The sequence below is a fragment of the Vanellus vanellus genome (genome assembly GCF_965231255.1).
Source record: "Vanellus vanellus genome assembly, chromosome: 3".
Taxonomy (NCBI): Eukaryota; Metazoa; Chordata; class Aves; order Charadriiformes; family Charadriidae; genus Vanellus; species Vanellus vanellus.
In genome coordinates, this window is record NC_138907.1 from 41,359,347 (window position 1) to 41,376,082 (window position 16,736).

Sequence of the window (16,736 nt, forward strand, 5' to 3'; positions counted from 1 at the left end):
ATAAGTTATTCCCCCCTCAGGAAAATAAAACATACTATGATTGTCAAAGCTAGATGTCAGTCTAAGTTTTAGAACAAAAGAAGAATGTGAAACTAAGGAAAGGAAAAAAGCAATCACTCACGAGGACCACAAAAAAATCCAAGAGAAAGTCCATTTTCCTCAGACACTGATTGTCTTCTCTAACTTAAGAAAAGAATGTAGTTTTAAAACCTAGAAACTATTCAAGTAACTAAAGATAACGCTCCAAGGCCATTTTCACAGCTTTTTTTTTTTGTTTTAAATGCCATTACAGCCAAATTAACACACATTTGACCAAATATTTCCAAAACAGTCCAGCAATACACAATGGAGTTTTCCATTCAGTATCTTAAGCACAAAAATAGGCTATGTTTACAGTAGTTAAGGCGATCAAATTTTAAACAAAAGCAGAGAAAAAAAAAAAAAAGGGAAAAAAAAAAAAAGAAGGAAAAAACAGCAAACGTTTTCCATGCTACTCCCATAGACCTTATTTGTAAGTGCAAGACAGGAAAACAAACACTGTGCAAAATGCTTTTGACCTGCGTGTTGGTCATTAAAACCACACGTCAGGCTGCAGTCTCTGCTGCTTGGATACACATAGTCCTTCCCCTGCCCTCCCCCGGCCCCCCTGTCACTCAGGCCTTCCCAGGGCCTTTCAGCCCGGGGCTTTTGCTTTTTGCTTTTTTTTTTTCTTTTTTTTTTCTTTTTTTTTTTTAATAGTCCACAGCCTCTTTTCAACGGGGGGGAAAAAAAAAAGAACGACCTATTGTGGTGGAGTGGTGCAGCAGGAATCCTACAAACGCTCATCTGGGGAAATGGACGCACCTCAGTTGGAGCTGGCGTGGGGTCTGTGCAATTAGAAGGGGTCTGGGGTTAGTAAATGCACACCGCACATGCAAATCTCGAAGCCTGGTTGTAAACATTCTTTTTTTTTTTTTTTCTTTTTTTTTTTTTTTTTCTCCTTGTTAACGTAGCTAAATCGGCGACTCGTAGCTTAAGTTCTTCTCAACTTAAAGACAGTGGGAAAGTAAATTTAAATTAGATAAAATAAAAACAGTGCATTTCTCTTCTTCATAACACCGGCTTTTTCAACGGTGTCTTTTTTTTTTTTTTCCTAAGGAAATTAAATAATTTTCAACTCACTCGTTAAAGTTATACAATGCAAACAAAGACAAAAATATACTGAAAATCATGCATTTCTGTAGCGTTAATATTTACTTTTCAAGACTCAACTAAGAGCATCAACACAACCTGCCAAGTTCTTTGATACCTCCCCCCGGCCCATGTAATCAATTACAGTATACAATAACAGTAATTCACATTTTTTAAACACACAGTTCATCACTGCTGAAGCTGCAATATCCTTTTTCATCCCAAGCAAACCTTCACGTAAGACAGAGTCCCAGTGATCCCAGTGTACTCTCAGGGTTTTTGTTTTATGTTTTTGCGTTGTTTTTTTGTTTTGTTTTGTTTTTTTCCAGTGGGAACTGTCAGAAATCCAGAAGTTGCCATAATAAGTTTTAAGTCAACCGCTTGTTTAAAAATAGATAATCCAGCATTTCAGAAATTTTCCATTTGGGTCTAAAAGCATTCAGGTTTCCAACAGCTAGAAAGGACTCATGCAATTATAGAAATGTAAAGGAACTGACAAAATTGGGAGAGGATTTCTACATTCAGATTTTAAGAGGAAAAAGATCGAGAGCTTAAAAGAATGCAGTGTTTTGGGGAGAATAAAGCCACGTCCAAATTTTTTGAATTGGAGATTCCTTAGAAGTAAAGTATCCGCTGGCTTCTATTCCGAAAAGGGGGAAAAATACGCTCCGTAATTTGTTACTTTGTCGGATTACCTCTACAGTTCATTTTTATCGGAGTGCTAAATTAGTGAAATACTCATGCTGCCTTAAAGTGCAAAAACAAGCTAATAGCCAAACTTTCAGTTCAAGGAAACAAGATTGCTTTTAGACTGTACCACAACTATATAGATTTATATATATATTATTTATATATATAAAAATTTTATTTCCAAAGTTCTTGTGAGCTATCTTCTAAGGTCCAGTCTCTGACAGTAGGTAAGCTCAGTGCTTCGCTTTTGACAGACAATGAGTTCACCAACTCACAGTGAAACTTCCGAATGTGTCTGTAAAGGTCTCCGGACTGCGTGAACCTGCGTTCACACCACTTACAAGCGTGAGGCTTCTCCCGCGTGTGAACCACTGCGTGGCGGCTCAGGTTGTGGGAGTACTGGAAGCTCTTCCCACACTGGGTGCAAGTGTAGGGCTTTTCACCTGAATGAGTCCTCTCATGACGTTTCAAGGTGTACATGCAAGAAAAAGTCTTACCACACAAGGAGCAGGTGGGGACATTGACATCGGTAGCAGGCTTGCTGCGGATCCCGTCCTGCTCTCGAAAGTGCGTGCTTAAATGGATCTGCAGGATGTGGGGGCTAGGAAAGACCTTGTTGCAGAGAGGACACATGAAAATTTGGCCAGCGGGGCTGAGTATGTTTGACACGTAAGGGAGCAAGCTGCTGTCCATGTTTCCTTCCACCTGGACCCTCTCGTTCTCTGGAGTTATCATCTCGTCATCGCTCGCCTTGTCCTCTCTATCTAGCTCCCTCAAGACCGAATCCTCCCTCATCGGAGCCAGGTGGGCCGGCTCGTACTGTACCCTGTTATTAGTGCTCACACTTTCTTTCACAGTGCTATGTTCCATATCATAGTCATTAGTGCCAACATCACTCTCATCACAGGAAGCCTCTTTCTCCACCTTCACCTGAACCAGGCTGCTTCTAAGCATGTCCTGCGAAGAGAAATAAGAACTGTTCAAATTTTCAACTCCTGAAAGGCTGGACTTGACAGACAGGTCCAGCACGCAGTCAACATCTGCTGAATCCCTCACGGAGGTGACAGACCTCTGGGACAAAGACTCTGTTGAGCTGCAGGGGCTGGCTACTGTTTTTCCAGCTGCTGCTGCGTGCGTCTCTGCCTCTCCGCCAGTCTGGGGAATGCCTGCTGAGTCTGAGGGCAATCTCATCCACATGTTCCCAGGCTCAGCCGCCAAGTCCCTTTTGCTAGGCAGGATGTTCAATTTTTCATCTTCTCCATCGTCTTCATCGCTGGGCAAGTCTCCTGGCATGTGGCTGCTGCCGTCGGAGAGGCTCTCCACTTTGTCTGAACAACTTGAGGCGTCTTCCTCCTTTTTTGTACTGTCTGCCTCCGTGGTCGCTTTCTCTTTCAGCTTCTTTTTGCAGACTTTGACAATGTCATACATGTGGAGATAACTGGCAGCTGCTAGCACGTCTTCAATGGGCAAGTCTTTGAACTGGAGCTTTCCTTCGTACATGAATTCAAGCAGGAGAGCGAAAGCTGGGGCTGTAACAATGTCGCTGTTCAGATGAACAATGTCCCTTTTGTCCAGCTGGTCCTTGTAAAAGAGGTGGAAATACATGCTGCATGAAGCCAGTACAGCTCTGTGCGCTCGGAACTGGGCATCTCCTACCAGAACAGTGCAATCACAAAGAAAACCCTGATGTCTCTGCTCACTCAGACACTGTAGCAAATGTCTGCTGTGGTCAGGAAACTCCATACTGTCTTCATAACCTATAAGCAATGAGATTTTTAAAAATTAAATGGAGGTCGGAATCACAGAACTTACGAATCCCAGTTATTCCACTCTAAAACCCTCACATTTATGTTGCCAGAATTCTGGTACTGACACCATGCAAAGATTATTTGACACGCATGTACGATGGCAACTCTTTCCCTGATCAACCACTGAAGTTACAAATTTTTTTCCATAGTCAATAAGCCGTTCTAATGAGCGCAAAGGTACATTTGTAATTTTTTTTAAAGTATCACTGCTGTTCATAAAATCTGTTCAATTTTTTTTTTTTTTTTAAGGGAACTTCCTCCAGATTGCGTCCCTAGGAAGGCAGACCCAAAAAAAAAAAAAAAAAATAATTAACACTAAGTTTGAGAGATCACAGAGGGGGAAGAATGGAAAAAAAAATAAATCAGACAATCAACCTTCTTTTTAAAGTCAAATAGTAGTAAGAGGAGAGGCTCGTGCATGAAGAAATGCTAATATACCCAAATCTGAAGGTCTAACATTCATAAAGTATAAAAATTATTTACAGGTGTCAATTTATAGTGACAGCAAAATCAAGGTTTTCAGAAATTTAGATTGCGTGGTTTTCTTCTTGTAGTAAGTACAGTTTCAGGTTTTAAACCTTCTCTATACTGTACAACAGAACATGAACATTTTTTGCCAACATGCAGAATTTACAAAAAAACCCTAACAACCAAAACGCCAACAAGCACCGCTTCCTCTATGCAGGACAGAAATTTCCCTCCCCTCCCACACCAGACAGAGTTTGCAGTACCAAACTTAAAAAAAAAAAGTCATTCAATGTGAGCATGTGTGCATGTGTGCATATTTAAAATCAGTATCCCGAGTACTGTTCTTACCCAAGTAATTTTCTATTCACCTCCCTCGATGATAAAGAAAAAATAAACTTCAAAGAAGTAGAGAAGTCAAAACTCAAATAGAAAGTAAAATCTCTTAAAAACCTGTCTTAATCTATTCTTCTGTGATTGATAGCAATACTCTCCCATCAAACCATCTAAGCAGATCGTGGCTCTGTGCTGGCAGATATTATTGAAAAATCCTCATCCCTCGGAAACCAAGATGTACTAAAACTTACAACACAACCCCTACTATATTCTGCAAAATACCATTGCTAGAGTAAAGCACGAAGATTTACAATACAATCACTTTAAGTGCCCCACAGCCAACATCAATCCTAATCCTTAAGAGGGCTAAAAATAAAGATTGGAGGGCAGCTCACAAGGTAGCTGTGATCAAATTAGGAGGCTGAAAGGACAGAGAGGGACGAAGAAGGAAGCTTATAAACATCTGATCCAGCTGACTGTGGCCATATGGCAGCTGCTGCCCAGATAAAGAGATTAAGAATAGAGGAGTGCGATTACAGCTGTCTGGCCAATTCAGGCAGCTCAAATCTACAAGTTCTAAATTAGTCGCAAATACAAAAACTCCTTCAAATAATTATTGTTATGCTGAAATAAAAGATTTCAAATGCTACATGCGAGAAAGAAAAGAGGAAACCAGTCAAGCCTTTCTCCCGGGTACAAAAGTTTTTAAACACATAACTGATTTCTATCTTTCAGAAGCACTACAGCTGTATGCTACTACGGTTCTGAGCTGCTGGGTATTTAACCGTGAAGTTTAATGAAAGACTTCCCCACAAAAACATTTTAGCCAGAACGGTCCTTTTTAAAAAAAAAAAAAAAAAAACCAAACACAAACCCACACCTTTTTATATTTCACTAAAACCCCCATAAAGTCATTTAAAAGATGCAATACAAGAAGGTAAAGTAGAACTCTCTTTAGGCTTGCCACTAAATCCAATGCAGTTTTGGTCTCAGCAATGAAGAATGAACTTGCTCTCTCCTTCTTCCAAACCAAGACATTCTCACAATATGCATTAAAGTTAATGCTAACAATGTGCCCAAGAACTGATACTCTCCAACTGTAGCCCAAGCCTTTTGACTAAGTCCGCTTATCTATTTAATACTCAATTTCATATATTACCTCTAAACTTGGTTAGAAAAGTAATGTGATTTTTTTTTCTGAAATTCAATAAACAACACACCAAAACAGAAATATGCTGTATCTAATCTATTGCTACTCCTACCTTTAGTACACATAAACCTGATTAAGTCCTTTCCTCTGAGTCTTGCTGGCTCCAGGTCTGTTAGATCGGTGGAAAAAAAGCAGACTAGGAGAGACAGATGCAAAGTGGAGATGATGTTAGAGAGGAATGAGATACCTTCTCCACACACAGATCTGCACACACTAACTCCCTGTCTGTGTGTTAGAATAAAAGGCTGAGGGATGGCAGGCTGTCAGCTGCTCTGACATCATGTTCAGATGGAAATGCTACCTCCAGCTGTGCTCCTTTTAATGCCATATGCTACTCCTCTACACTCCTGCCACCAGCTTTTTCTTAGGAGAACTTTTCTCTTCTGTTAGTATAAACAAAATACTTCAAAGTCTCTTTTTTTCAAACTTTCTAACAGGGAGGGAAAGAAAAAAAAAAAAGAAGAAAATCCTAAACATATGGGGCTCTACTGTATTTGCAGCATAGCAACACTTCTGCCTTAAGTCAGAGGACCGCTTTATGTACTGACAGCACACCCCTGCCGCGGGTTACCCGAGAAATCCACACCAATTCGGTTTTACCGAGCCCAGAGGTGCAGTTATAAGCAGGAATTAACCCGAACCCGTTCGCCCCACTCACGGCTCCCCGCGCTTCGCCCTCCGTCCCTTCAGCCTCACCGCTCGGGCGGCCCAAGCGACGCCCCGCGCCCCGACGCCGCCCAACCCCTCACCTGCCCGGGGCACCACTTCCAGCCTTCGGGCTTTACCCACACATGGCTTTATCCCCGGCGGGGAGCGGGGGAGGGGGGAGGTCGGGCTGTCATTTATTTGGCTGCCGTGGCACCGGGACGCCGGCCCCAGACCCGCCGGCTCCCGCAACCCCCTTTCCCGTGATCCCCCCCGCCCCTTCCCGCCAGCCGCTCGGTAGGGCGGGCAGCGGCGGCCGGGGCGCCCTGTCCCTCACACCCCGCCGGCGGGATCGGCCCCGCCGCTTCCCTCCCCCCCCCCCCCCCCCCCCCCCCTCCGGTGACACTCACGCCGCACTCGCGCCTACCAAGTTGGGCGGTTCACCTGCCCGCCGCCGGGCGGGGGACGGGCCCGCCGCCCTCGGGCCGCGCCGGGCCGGGCCGTGCGGGGAGGCGCGGCGCCGCGGGCCGACGGCGGCGCCCAGCAAGTTCCCGGCGGGCCCGGCCCCCCCCATCCCCGCCGAGCGGCGGCAACTTTTCGCCGGGGCTGTGTCCCCCCCCGAACCACCTCGCCCCGCCAGCCCAGGCCGGGGCCGGCCGCCCCCCGCGGCGCGGGGGCCTGCTCCCGCCGGGCAGCGCCGCTCCCGACCGGTGCCGGTGCCGGTGCCGGGCGCGCCGGCGGCCGCCCCGCGGGGGAGGAAGCAGCTGCCCGGCGCGCAGGAAAAGCCGCCCCCGGGTCACGGCGGCAACAAAAGAAAAGTAACCGGGAGCGGCGCCGGGGCGGCCGGTCCCGCCGCCCGGGGAGGGCTGCCCCCGCCCCCCCGCCCGGCTGCGCCCACCCCCCGCCGGACCCGCCGCCAACTCCGCCCGCCCCGCGGGGCCGCACCGGCCCCGGCCCCGGCCCCGGCCCCGGCCCGGCGGGTGTATGGGGATGGGGGCAGCGGGACTCACACTCCGCGGCGGCCCGAAGTCCCCGCGCTCCCGCCGCCGCCGCCGCTGCCGCCCGCCGGGCTCCTCTTCGCTCACTTGCCGCTCCGGGATCGCGTCTCTCCCCCCGCCCGCCCGCCCCCCGCGCCCGCTGGCCGCCGCCCCCCCCACCCACCCCCCCTCCCGGCCTCCCCCCTGCCGGCAGCTGAGGAGCGAGCGGGGCAGCCGGCGGAGCGGAGCGCAGCGAAGCGGGCCCCGCGCTCAGCGGCTCCCCATGGCACCGACGGCCGCAGACGGCGCGGAGCCCGGGGCCGGGCGCGGGGGAGGGGCGGGGGCCGGGGGGGGGGTGGTGGCGGGAGGGCGGGGGCGCCGGGCGCACGCAGCACGGGCGGGCGCACGCACGGCGGCGGCGGCGGCACAGCCGGGCCCGGGCTGCGGCAGACAGATGTTCGCCCCCTCCCCGCTCCCCACTTCGGACTCCGCTCCCTGACTGACAGCTCGGCCCGCCCGCGCCGCCGCCGCCACCAACCGGCGCGGCGCCTTGCCGATGAGTGACGGGCCGCGGCGGGCGCTGAGTGGAGGAGGGAGGCCCGGGAAGGCCGGCGGCGCCGCCAATCGCGGCGCGCAGCAAGGCAGGGGGCGTGACCCGGCGAGGAGCCGAGGCGGAAGGGGGCGGGGCCCCGCCGAGCCCGGGGAGGGGGCGGGGCCGCAGGTGGGGCGAGCGGTGAGGGGCGGGGCCAGGTGGGCGGAGCTTTGTTCCTGAGGGCGCGCGCGGGCCGCGGCCTCACGCCGTTTGCCGGGGCGGGCGGAGGGTGTGGGGGTGGCGCAGTGCATGGCGGGACGACGGAGGGATGAGGGGGCGGCCGGGGCCGGGGGTCACCCCTGGGCCTGCTCCGCGGGGGGACGGGACGGGGCGGGACGGGCCGCCGTGCCCGGGCGGTGCGACCGGCTGGCCGGCTTTGGCATGCCCTGCGGTCGCGTCTGGCCTCGGAGGTGTTGGAGCCACCTGTGCCGGGCCGGGTCGGGCCATACGTGGTGGGTTTGTCTGTAAGTGTGCCCGTCCCGGCCTGGCCCGGCAGGCCTCGGCAGCTGCCGGTGCTGGCCAGGCCGGTGTGTCCGCCCTAAGGAAAAAGCCCAGCCCCGTCCTCCCCGGCTTTGCAAGGAGTTTGCCCGCAGTTGCCCACCCGCCCGATGCAGGCTGCCCGCCAGCCGGGCCTGACTCACTGTGCTACCTCAGGGCCGTGCAGGATGGAGAGTATGGTGTAAATGACTGGGACCCTGCAGCCGTTGGGAGCCAAGAACATTATTAGCATATAATTGCTGGGCTGTCATCTTGAGACCCAAGACCCATCACCTACCCCTACTGAGAAGAACAAGCGATGGACTAAGATAAGGAAACCTGTAGCAAAATTTACTGAGGGATTCATATCTAAGAGAAACACGAGTTGCTGATGCCTGATAACTTTCCAGAAGTTGACAACAGAAACATCTGGATCAACAGATAAGCCGTGAGGATGCTGCTGGATGCTGCTGCTTCAAGACCTACAAAAATACAGTTGCTTTGCTGTACCACATTTATGATTGGATTATTAGAAATATACATTAGTAGGTAATTAGGTGATTCATATTGTACTCTTGTATAAACCCCTAAAGAAAATCCCTGGGGTGTGCCTAGTTTGGCTGGGACAGCTCATGCAATGGATAACATAATATATATGTAATATAATATAATATTTACCATTGTAATTCCCTAGTTTGTGTCCTAGCCTCTCTTCTCAGTCAGCACAGGCCAGTTGGGAATTTGTAATAAGAGCGTGATGGGAGCATGCTTTGGCTCCTCTCTCTTTTAATGGATTGGCTTGTCCTGGACTAGAGTTTCCCCCTCTAGCATTGCGTTTTTGTTGGCAATCTTTTTTCTTCCCACCCAAGCAGGGCAGGTTACAAGGAGCAATGCCAGCAGGTAGCAGTCGTTTTGGATGTCCCAGGGCTGCCTGCTTCTGGGCACTGGTGAGAAAGATGGTGCCTGAGGGGAAAAGGAGCTTTCCACGCAGCTTCTCTGGTTCACAGGCAGATTGAGGTCAGCGGCTTTGGACAATACCACGGCTTAATGGTGGGTTAGGATAGGGCAGTGGAGGCCAGGTTCTTGGATCCTTGGATCAAAGGAAAAGACTAGTCCAAGTATTTCCCAATATCCCCTTCAGTTTCAGGCAAACGGTTAACACAGGGAAGTATTTTGAAGAAAACAAGGCTTACCAACAGAGACCCAAAGTTTAAAGAAAAAGAACTCAGTTATGTATTAATAACCAAAATTAATTGAGTAGATATAAAAGCTGAAGGCAAGTACTTAGTCTCCTTCAGTAATATGAAACCCTTATAAAGAAACATACTGAATTCTAGCTGTGCCTAATTTATTTGACAGCACTGCTATGTATATCACACAGCAGCTAGCATCTAGGTGTCCATATGCTTCAAGCATTACTAACATATATATTAAAAAAATATAAAACATACATATGTACAAAAGAAAACACTTTTCTCTTTACCCTTTGGTGAGCTGTTTGCTCATGCAGATCCGGTGTGGGATTTTTTAATTATTAACCTCAGTGTTTTCAGTCCTTCGTAGATACTGAAACAATTCCATCTTAAGTTTTGTTTTTCTTTTTTCCATTGACACATGTTCCATATTCCATTGTACCTGGAACTCGAGGGGGTTTTGTCCTTGTCTTCAAGACACAGTGGCTAAGATGCTGACTCTTAATGTGGCCTGATTGTCTCCTCAGTGCTAATAATCACTTCATCTGAGAAAAATCAGTACTCTATTCCCTGCTGCCTGACATTTCTTGAACATCTTCCCTATAACTACTAAACTGCTTTTTCTTTTTGTTGCAAAAATACATGTTGAAAGTATTTTCTTAAGAAATACTGTTGAAAATAGTTCTAAAGTTTGGGTTTTTTTTTTTAATCTCAAGCATACAAATAACTTATGCAGTTATATGTATGTTTGAACTGTCAGTGAATGTGCCTGAAATGATTATGTTAACTATGTTGTCCTAGATCTGTAAACTGCATCCTGCCTCATGCTTCCTAGTATAAGCTAAGCCATCTCACCAACTGCTCGGGGTTGGTTAGTAAGACCTCAGTTTATGAATACTTACTTTTACAAGTGCAGCTTTACTGAGGGAGGCAGTTTAGTCATTCTCATGACACAAAACTCTGGGGAAAATGAGGCTGCTTAATGTGAAAAAATAAAATCGATTTATTTGCTAAAGAGGACATTTAGCAAACAGACTTTCTCAGGTCCTTATAGACTTGTACAGGACCTGGAATTTGAAAATAACCCTAAAATAAAATTTCATGGGGTGTTACTGTTTATACATTCTGTTCGTTTATTCTTTCCTCCTCATACATGTGAACTTGCCTCCTTATGTTTTAAGATGTATGAGAAAAATCTTACTGCCCCTCACCTAGTATTTACAGTGCTGACTCCTGATTAAATCAGCTTGTATTTTCTTTTCCATTCTATCATTTGGCTATACGACCTTGATGAAATCACTTTGTCCTTTTTGCCTCTTCAGACTGGTTCGCCCTTGGGGCTATAGGTTATTTCTTACTACAGTTGTATTTAAGAGAATAATCTGCAATTGCTGTTTGTGCAGCTATTATAAAAAACATTTTTTTACTATTTCAAATAGGATATGGCGTGAAAGAGAAAAAAAAGTGAGTGTAGGTAACACTTTAAGATTAAAAGTCTTTTTGGCAGTGAGTCAAACTTCATTGATTTAAACCTGGAACCGTTGACATTTGCCTGCGATTTTTTTTTTTATGTGAAGGGAACTCTAATTTTCTTAAACAGTATTTAGAGAGGTTTAAAGACCTAGCATTATTTTAAATATAGCAACAAGATGATAGAAAAGTGAATTAAGGAAAAAATCCTACACAGGGAACACTCACCAATACCCTGTAGTCCAGTTGATCCTCTATTAGAAAAAATAATAAAAGATGGGTGTTCCATTGGAAGGGATGGTGAAGCCTTGTTGTAAAGGGACATAAACATCTGGCAATACACCTGGTCTCTACACATATTTATAAATCACCTCAGGCATCCCAAGGTACCACAGAGAACACACACAAAAATTGAACTAAGAGCATTCATAAGCCAAAGAAAATAAAAATGATCTCGATTTAGCGTGGAAAGAAATGAGCCTCATTTACTGCACAAACACAGTTTGGAAAGACATGATGCAATTTTGCACTTCTTGCACCTTTGCACCTGCTGACTTTCATTTATATCCTCCAGGCAACATGCAAGCCTGAAGGCCTTTGGCTCATAACCAATGCTGACGTTGCAACATGGTGCTACAGGAGCGCCTGCAGCTTCGGTAGAGCCTCCCAGCTCGCCTCTGATCTGGGAATGTTGAGGTTTCCTGGTGTCTTTTCTAAAACGGTTTGCGTGGTGAGTCTCTCGGTATTGTTTGTTGCTGCTCAAGATGGATTAATACGTAGTGGGCTGCTTTGCAGAGGCCAGTTTTGCCTGCAAGCCCCAAAATGCATTCGTCGCATTTGTTTCTGGAGTTCGAATGGTGCTGTATGCTCTTGGAAACTCTTCTTGAGGACAGTCCGGCAGAAGAGCCTGAGCTAACAAAGGTCAAAGGTGCTTGTGTGATATTCGTGTCCAGAGCCATAGATTTAGATGTTAACACAACACAGCTATACTGTGGAACCAGCTGTAAATTTGGCCCTTAAGGCTTCTGTCTTACAGCTGCTACAACACAACGTCTACTTTTTCTTAAAACTGTAGAATAGTGCTGTTCTAATTACCATACCATCCATTTTGTTCTCCATGGAAAAAAAAAGAAATTGAGGATGGAAACTGCTCATCTGTAGTCAAATATCCTGGGTTTATGCTCTACAGGTTATTTTGGACAAGATACCATCACCCATAGGCATTAGTACTGTTTTCATTGATAGTAAAATGGAAAGTGAGTACCCCCTTGGTAAATTAAAATTCTCCCAGAATGCTTTGACTAATAGGACTGGAGGGACAGCAGCAAATATCTCCAGGGTTATGTATCCCAGAGAAGTGAAAATTAGGACTTGTGGTCATGGCACTCTTGCTTTTAGCTTGTTTGGGTTATTATTTTTTTTTAATTTTTGATATATTTTTTTTAAATTGTAGCAAAACTTAATTAATGGCAGCCCAGTTTTCAGAAAAACGAAAAGTTACATAGTTTCTGGAGCTGCCATCACACTTGAGGTTCAGCTGATGTCACCATGGAACTGAGTTTTCTCTCTGGGGAACCAGTGTTGGGGAAGTGCCAAGATAATATAATACAGCCTTTGCATGAATTGGCTAAATGTGCATCTTATTGTGCCAGAGTCTGACTGGATCAGTAATTCCTATCGGCCCTAGCTGTGCTGGGTAAGCCACCGGGATGTGCTCAGCTAAGCGCTTTTCTTAGCACGTGGGCCAAAAATCTCTCTCTCCTCTCAAATACTACCAGGTAAAGGAGAAGGAGCACCATGCACGGAGGTTTGGCAGTGAGGTGACTGCTAGCCTTCAAGCCGCAAGCTGAGGACAGGCACCACTGATAGACTTTCTCTAGGTCCAGCTGTCCTTTTCTGGAGTGTAGATTTGTCCAGCTTTCAGCTACAGCTTCTGCTTCACGTGGGCAAAAACTATTGAGATCAATGACTTCTTTGTTATGTCCCAAAATGATTTCAAGGCTCTGGGTGAAAATTTGATCATAAAGAATGGAATTGGCCTCGTGAACGGAGACGTAAACTGGAATTCAGTCGGATTTGTTTGTTGTGTGTTAGTGATATGCACACCGTCGTTGGAACCAGAATAGAAATGTCTTGTCTCAAAAGACGGCTTGTTTTGTGTACAAAGGAATTGGCTTCATGTTTCTATCCTAGGAACGCCTGGCTGCTGAAGTCCGGTCTCTCACAACACTGGCCAACCACAAACAGATGCTTAGTGCGGAACAGACCTGTGCCATGTGCCACCGCGTGCTCGCAAGAACACAGGAGCATTTCCCCAAACATATATAACAAATGTAAAACCTGGAGTTCAAAAAGAGGAGACACAAATCATCATGCCCCAGAAGGAAGAGAGTGGGAGAGGTTATTAATTTGTGCCCTGGGCCCTGCAGTGGTGGAGGCGTACTGGGTGGGACTGCTCAGAAGATGTCTAGATGTCTTCCTTCCACAAAACCTTCTGCGGTTCCTGCTGAGGTCACATAGGTGTGACTGGGTGTTGTAGTCGGAGTAATTCTGAGAAAGGTTGAAGGTGTGAAGCCTTTTCAACTAGTGCAGCGGCCAACACCAAGTTCTGTAGGATTGCCTTGGTCAGAAGTTAATAAATGAAATGCCAACTTAGTTTTATAAAACTGTTTGCTTAATTTTTCTCTCTTTATATGCTGTGTGTGGGTGTACACATCTGTGTACATTTGGGGGGTCCCCCTTCTACAAGAACATACTGTGCAAACAAAATAAGTAGTAGCCACTCTACTATTATTTCACTATATTTAAAGCAGACCTGAAAAATACAATATTTAATCAAAACCCAATTCAATTCTTATGCTTTTTCTGTAATTTCTTTCCTATCATTACAGATTACAAAGACATTTATGCCTAAACAGAAGCTGTCTTCTTCCAATCAGCCTGCTCTTTCTGCTCAGTTCATTCACTAAATCATTTAATCACCCAAGGCCATATGTTACCGTCTTGTGTAAAACGGGTGGAAGAGGAAAAAAAAATATGCAAAAATCTCTGCACAAGAGTGGGTGTCAGCATCCAGCATAGCTCCCACTAGGAAGCACAAAATATAAAATGTTATCACCAGTGAATGTGACTACGAAAATAAACTGAGACGGTCAAAAGAAAGAGACAAGGCATTGCAAAGGTGAAGGAGACAGTCTTCAAATCTTAATTCTGGATGGAAAAGTTATGGACTAAATGTTGCGAGTTAGTCCACGTGCTCATACTCTCAATATTCTGCCATTAATATAGTTGCTGTGCTCTACTGTAATTAGCTTGAAAATGCGTTAACTCGTGCTTACAGTCCCGTTTTTTTACATTGCATGAATAAGACCCCGTCCCTGACTTAGTTCCCTCTTGGCTCTTCATTTTCTCTCTCTCCAAGTGCACATTTTGTCCCAGGTATTTCTGTGCGGAGTCATATGCTTTTACCACTCAGCTTCAGCTGCTGTTCCCTGTCATGATTACTTCGCGTGGTTTTCTCTCTTGGCACGTTTGCTGGGTGACAGACCCTCAGGAAACACATGGCTCGGAACAAATCGTGGGGTGTGTGCTCCCGTCAGGGAACGAGGATGTTTGAGGGAAGTTAGAGTTGGAAAATCTATTATTCTTAAAGCAAGGGGACTTTGCAGTTTTATGAAAGGACCCATAATCCACCCTTTCTTCATACCTTCAAGAAGCTATTGTGCGTTTTCTTGCCAGTGAGCTTGTGACAGTGCTGCAGTTGGAGACGGGAGAGCAGCTGACCGAGGGGTCTCCACCGAGATGCCACTGCTGCTCTCCATGCTGCTCTCCACTCGCAGAGGCTCCTGAGACAGGGGCATAACACTACAGACTAAAAAAACCCACCCCGCTCCTCTAAAACTGCTCATGCCAGTTTATCCTAAGACTATGAAAGCATAAAAGATTATATTTTCATTTGCATGGTTTGCTAGTTTTTATTTGGCAGCTACAATAACAACAGGCTACACTGAGCCCATAAAACAAAGTGAGAACAGCAGCTCATTTTTGTGGCAGAATGTAATGGCTATGGCTAAAGGGCTTACATAATTCATCTTAAACCCTTATGCCGCTATTTATTGATGTTTAAATGAAAATTAAACTCGTAGAGCCATAAGGAGGCTTCTGGTATCCGAAACGGGATTTTGATGCCGATATTTTTATCCGACACTACCGACTGAGAGCTCCCGTCGGGAAGCGTTTCGCTGGGAAGCACGGCGACTGGGCAGGGCTGGGTCTGCCCGCTCCTGCCTGCCCGCTGCTCAGGGGGCCACCAAAGCCCTTGGAGACCCATCAGTGGCAGAGGGATTGAGCGGCCGTACCTGGGAGTCGGAGCTGAGAGGTTGCACTTCACCTGAGAGGTGACGTAAAACTGAGGCATCTGGTTTCCTCAAAGGCAGCTGATGGTAAGAACAACGTCTCTGTGATTACTCTTCCTAAATTACGGGAAGACAAAAGATTCTGCTAGCCACACTGTTAGGGTAGAGAAAGGATTTTTATTTCCCAGAGGCTTTTAGAAGGTTATTTTGTTTGTTTCTTGGATTTTTCTGTGATGTATCATTTTTTCCCCCCTCTCTATTCTTCAGAAGATAGAGCAGACTCAAGAAGGGAATTGCTGCTTAGGGAAGTGTCCTGCCTCCAAGCTGACTTATATAGTAGGACATATGGCATAAGTTATATTTGGACAGATGTGAACAAGTAGTCAGTGGATTTGATAAGATTCTTTATTTAAACTAACTTGCACAGTGTCACAGTTCTACCATCTTTCTCTCCTTCCTCAATCTGATCTTTTGCTGGTTTCAAGAATTTTAAATATACATTATGTCTAACTAGTCTACAAAGCTTTAAATGCATTTAAGAGCATCCAGTTATGAAAACAATATCTGATTTTCTCCACACTATGATTGGCAAATATCTGCTTTTGGTGATAAAGCAGGCACAGATGATAAATTGTATGATTTGCAAACCCCAAGTGATTAACCAGTTTGAGACAGCCAAGCTCAATGCGAGTCATTTTCATTGATTTGTTTAATTTGGCCCCTGATGCTTCTATTTCACTGCTGTGGAGTTGAGGCACAAAGTAGTTCCGTACCTCCCACGGGTAACATAGAAATGAAAAAAATAAAAAACAAAAGGATTGAATGAATTTCAAGAGATCACTTAGTTCATCTCGCTGTCTGGACCGCTGTCAAGATCATCTGTATCTGGGCTGTTTCTGAGAAATGCTGGTCTGTCCTGTTCTGGGAAATCTCTGGTGAAGAGGACCCCACCATCCACCCAGGTGATCCTTCCCACTGCTCCATTAGCCTTTCCAGACATAAGTTTTTCCTGGTGTCTTCTTGCAAGTATTGTTGCAAGAAGCTTGTTACTCCTTGTCCTACCCAGCGTGGCCATGCAGAAGAGTTTATATCTTCTGTACGCTAATAGCTCATGTTCTGAAGGTCAGCCATCATACCTCATCCAGCCTCGTCTTCCTTAGATTAAACGGCCCTATGTGTTCCTTGTAGGTCATGTTTCTCACGTTTTGTTTCATTGTTTTCATCTTCTAGCTGGTCCACATCCCTCTTGGCCGTGCCCTGGCTGTGGATCCTGCACTTACACAGTTTATTATTACTACTAAAGCAGAAAATTTTGCTTTCATCCTATCCGCCATGCACTCAGCTTTTT

At 46.2% G+C, this 16,736-nt stretch overlaps 1 protein-coding gene across 1 annotated transcript; it reads right to left on the bottom strand.

Annotated features, from left to right (window-relative positions):
• Window positions 1–1,983: 1,983 nt before the first annotated feature.
• On the bottom strand, window positions 1,984–5,823 carry ZBTB18 (zinc finger and BTB domain containing 18). The gene is made up of 2 exons (XM_082480908.1): window positions 5,732–5,823; window positions 1,984–3,617 (listed from the first exon to the last, which is right to left on the bottom strand). The coding sequence occupies exons 1-2, from the start codon at window positions 5,742–5,744 to the stop codon at window positions 2,035–2,037; spliced, it is 1,596 nt and encodes a 531-aa protein (XP_082337034.1). The 5' UTR covers window positions 5,745–5,823; the 3' UTR covers window positions 1,984–2,034.
• Between the last annotated feature and the right edge of the window lie 10,913 nt (window positions 5,824–16,736).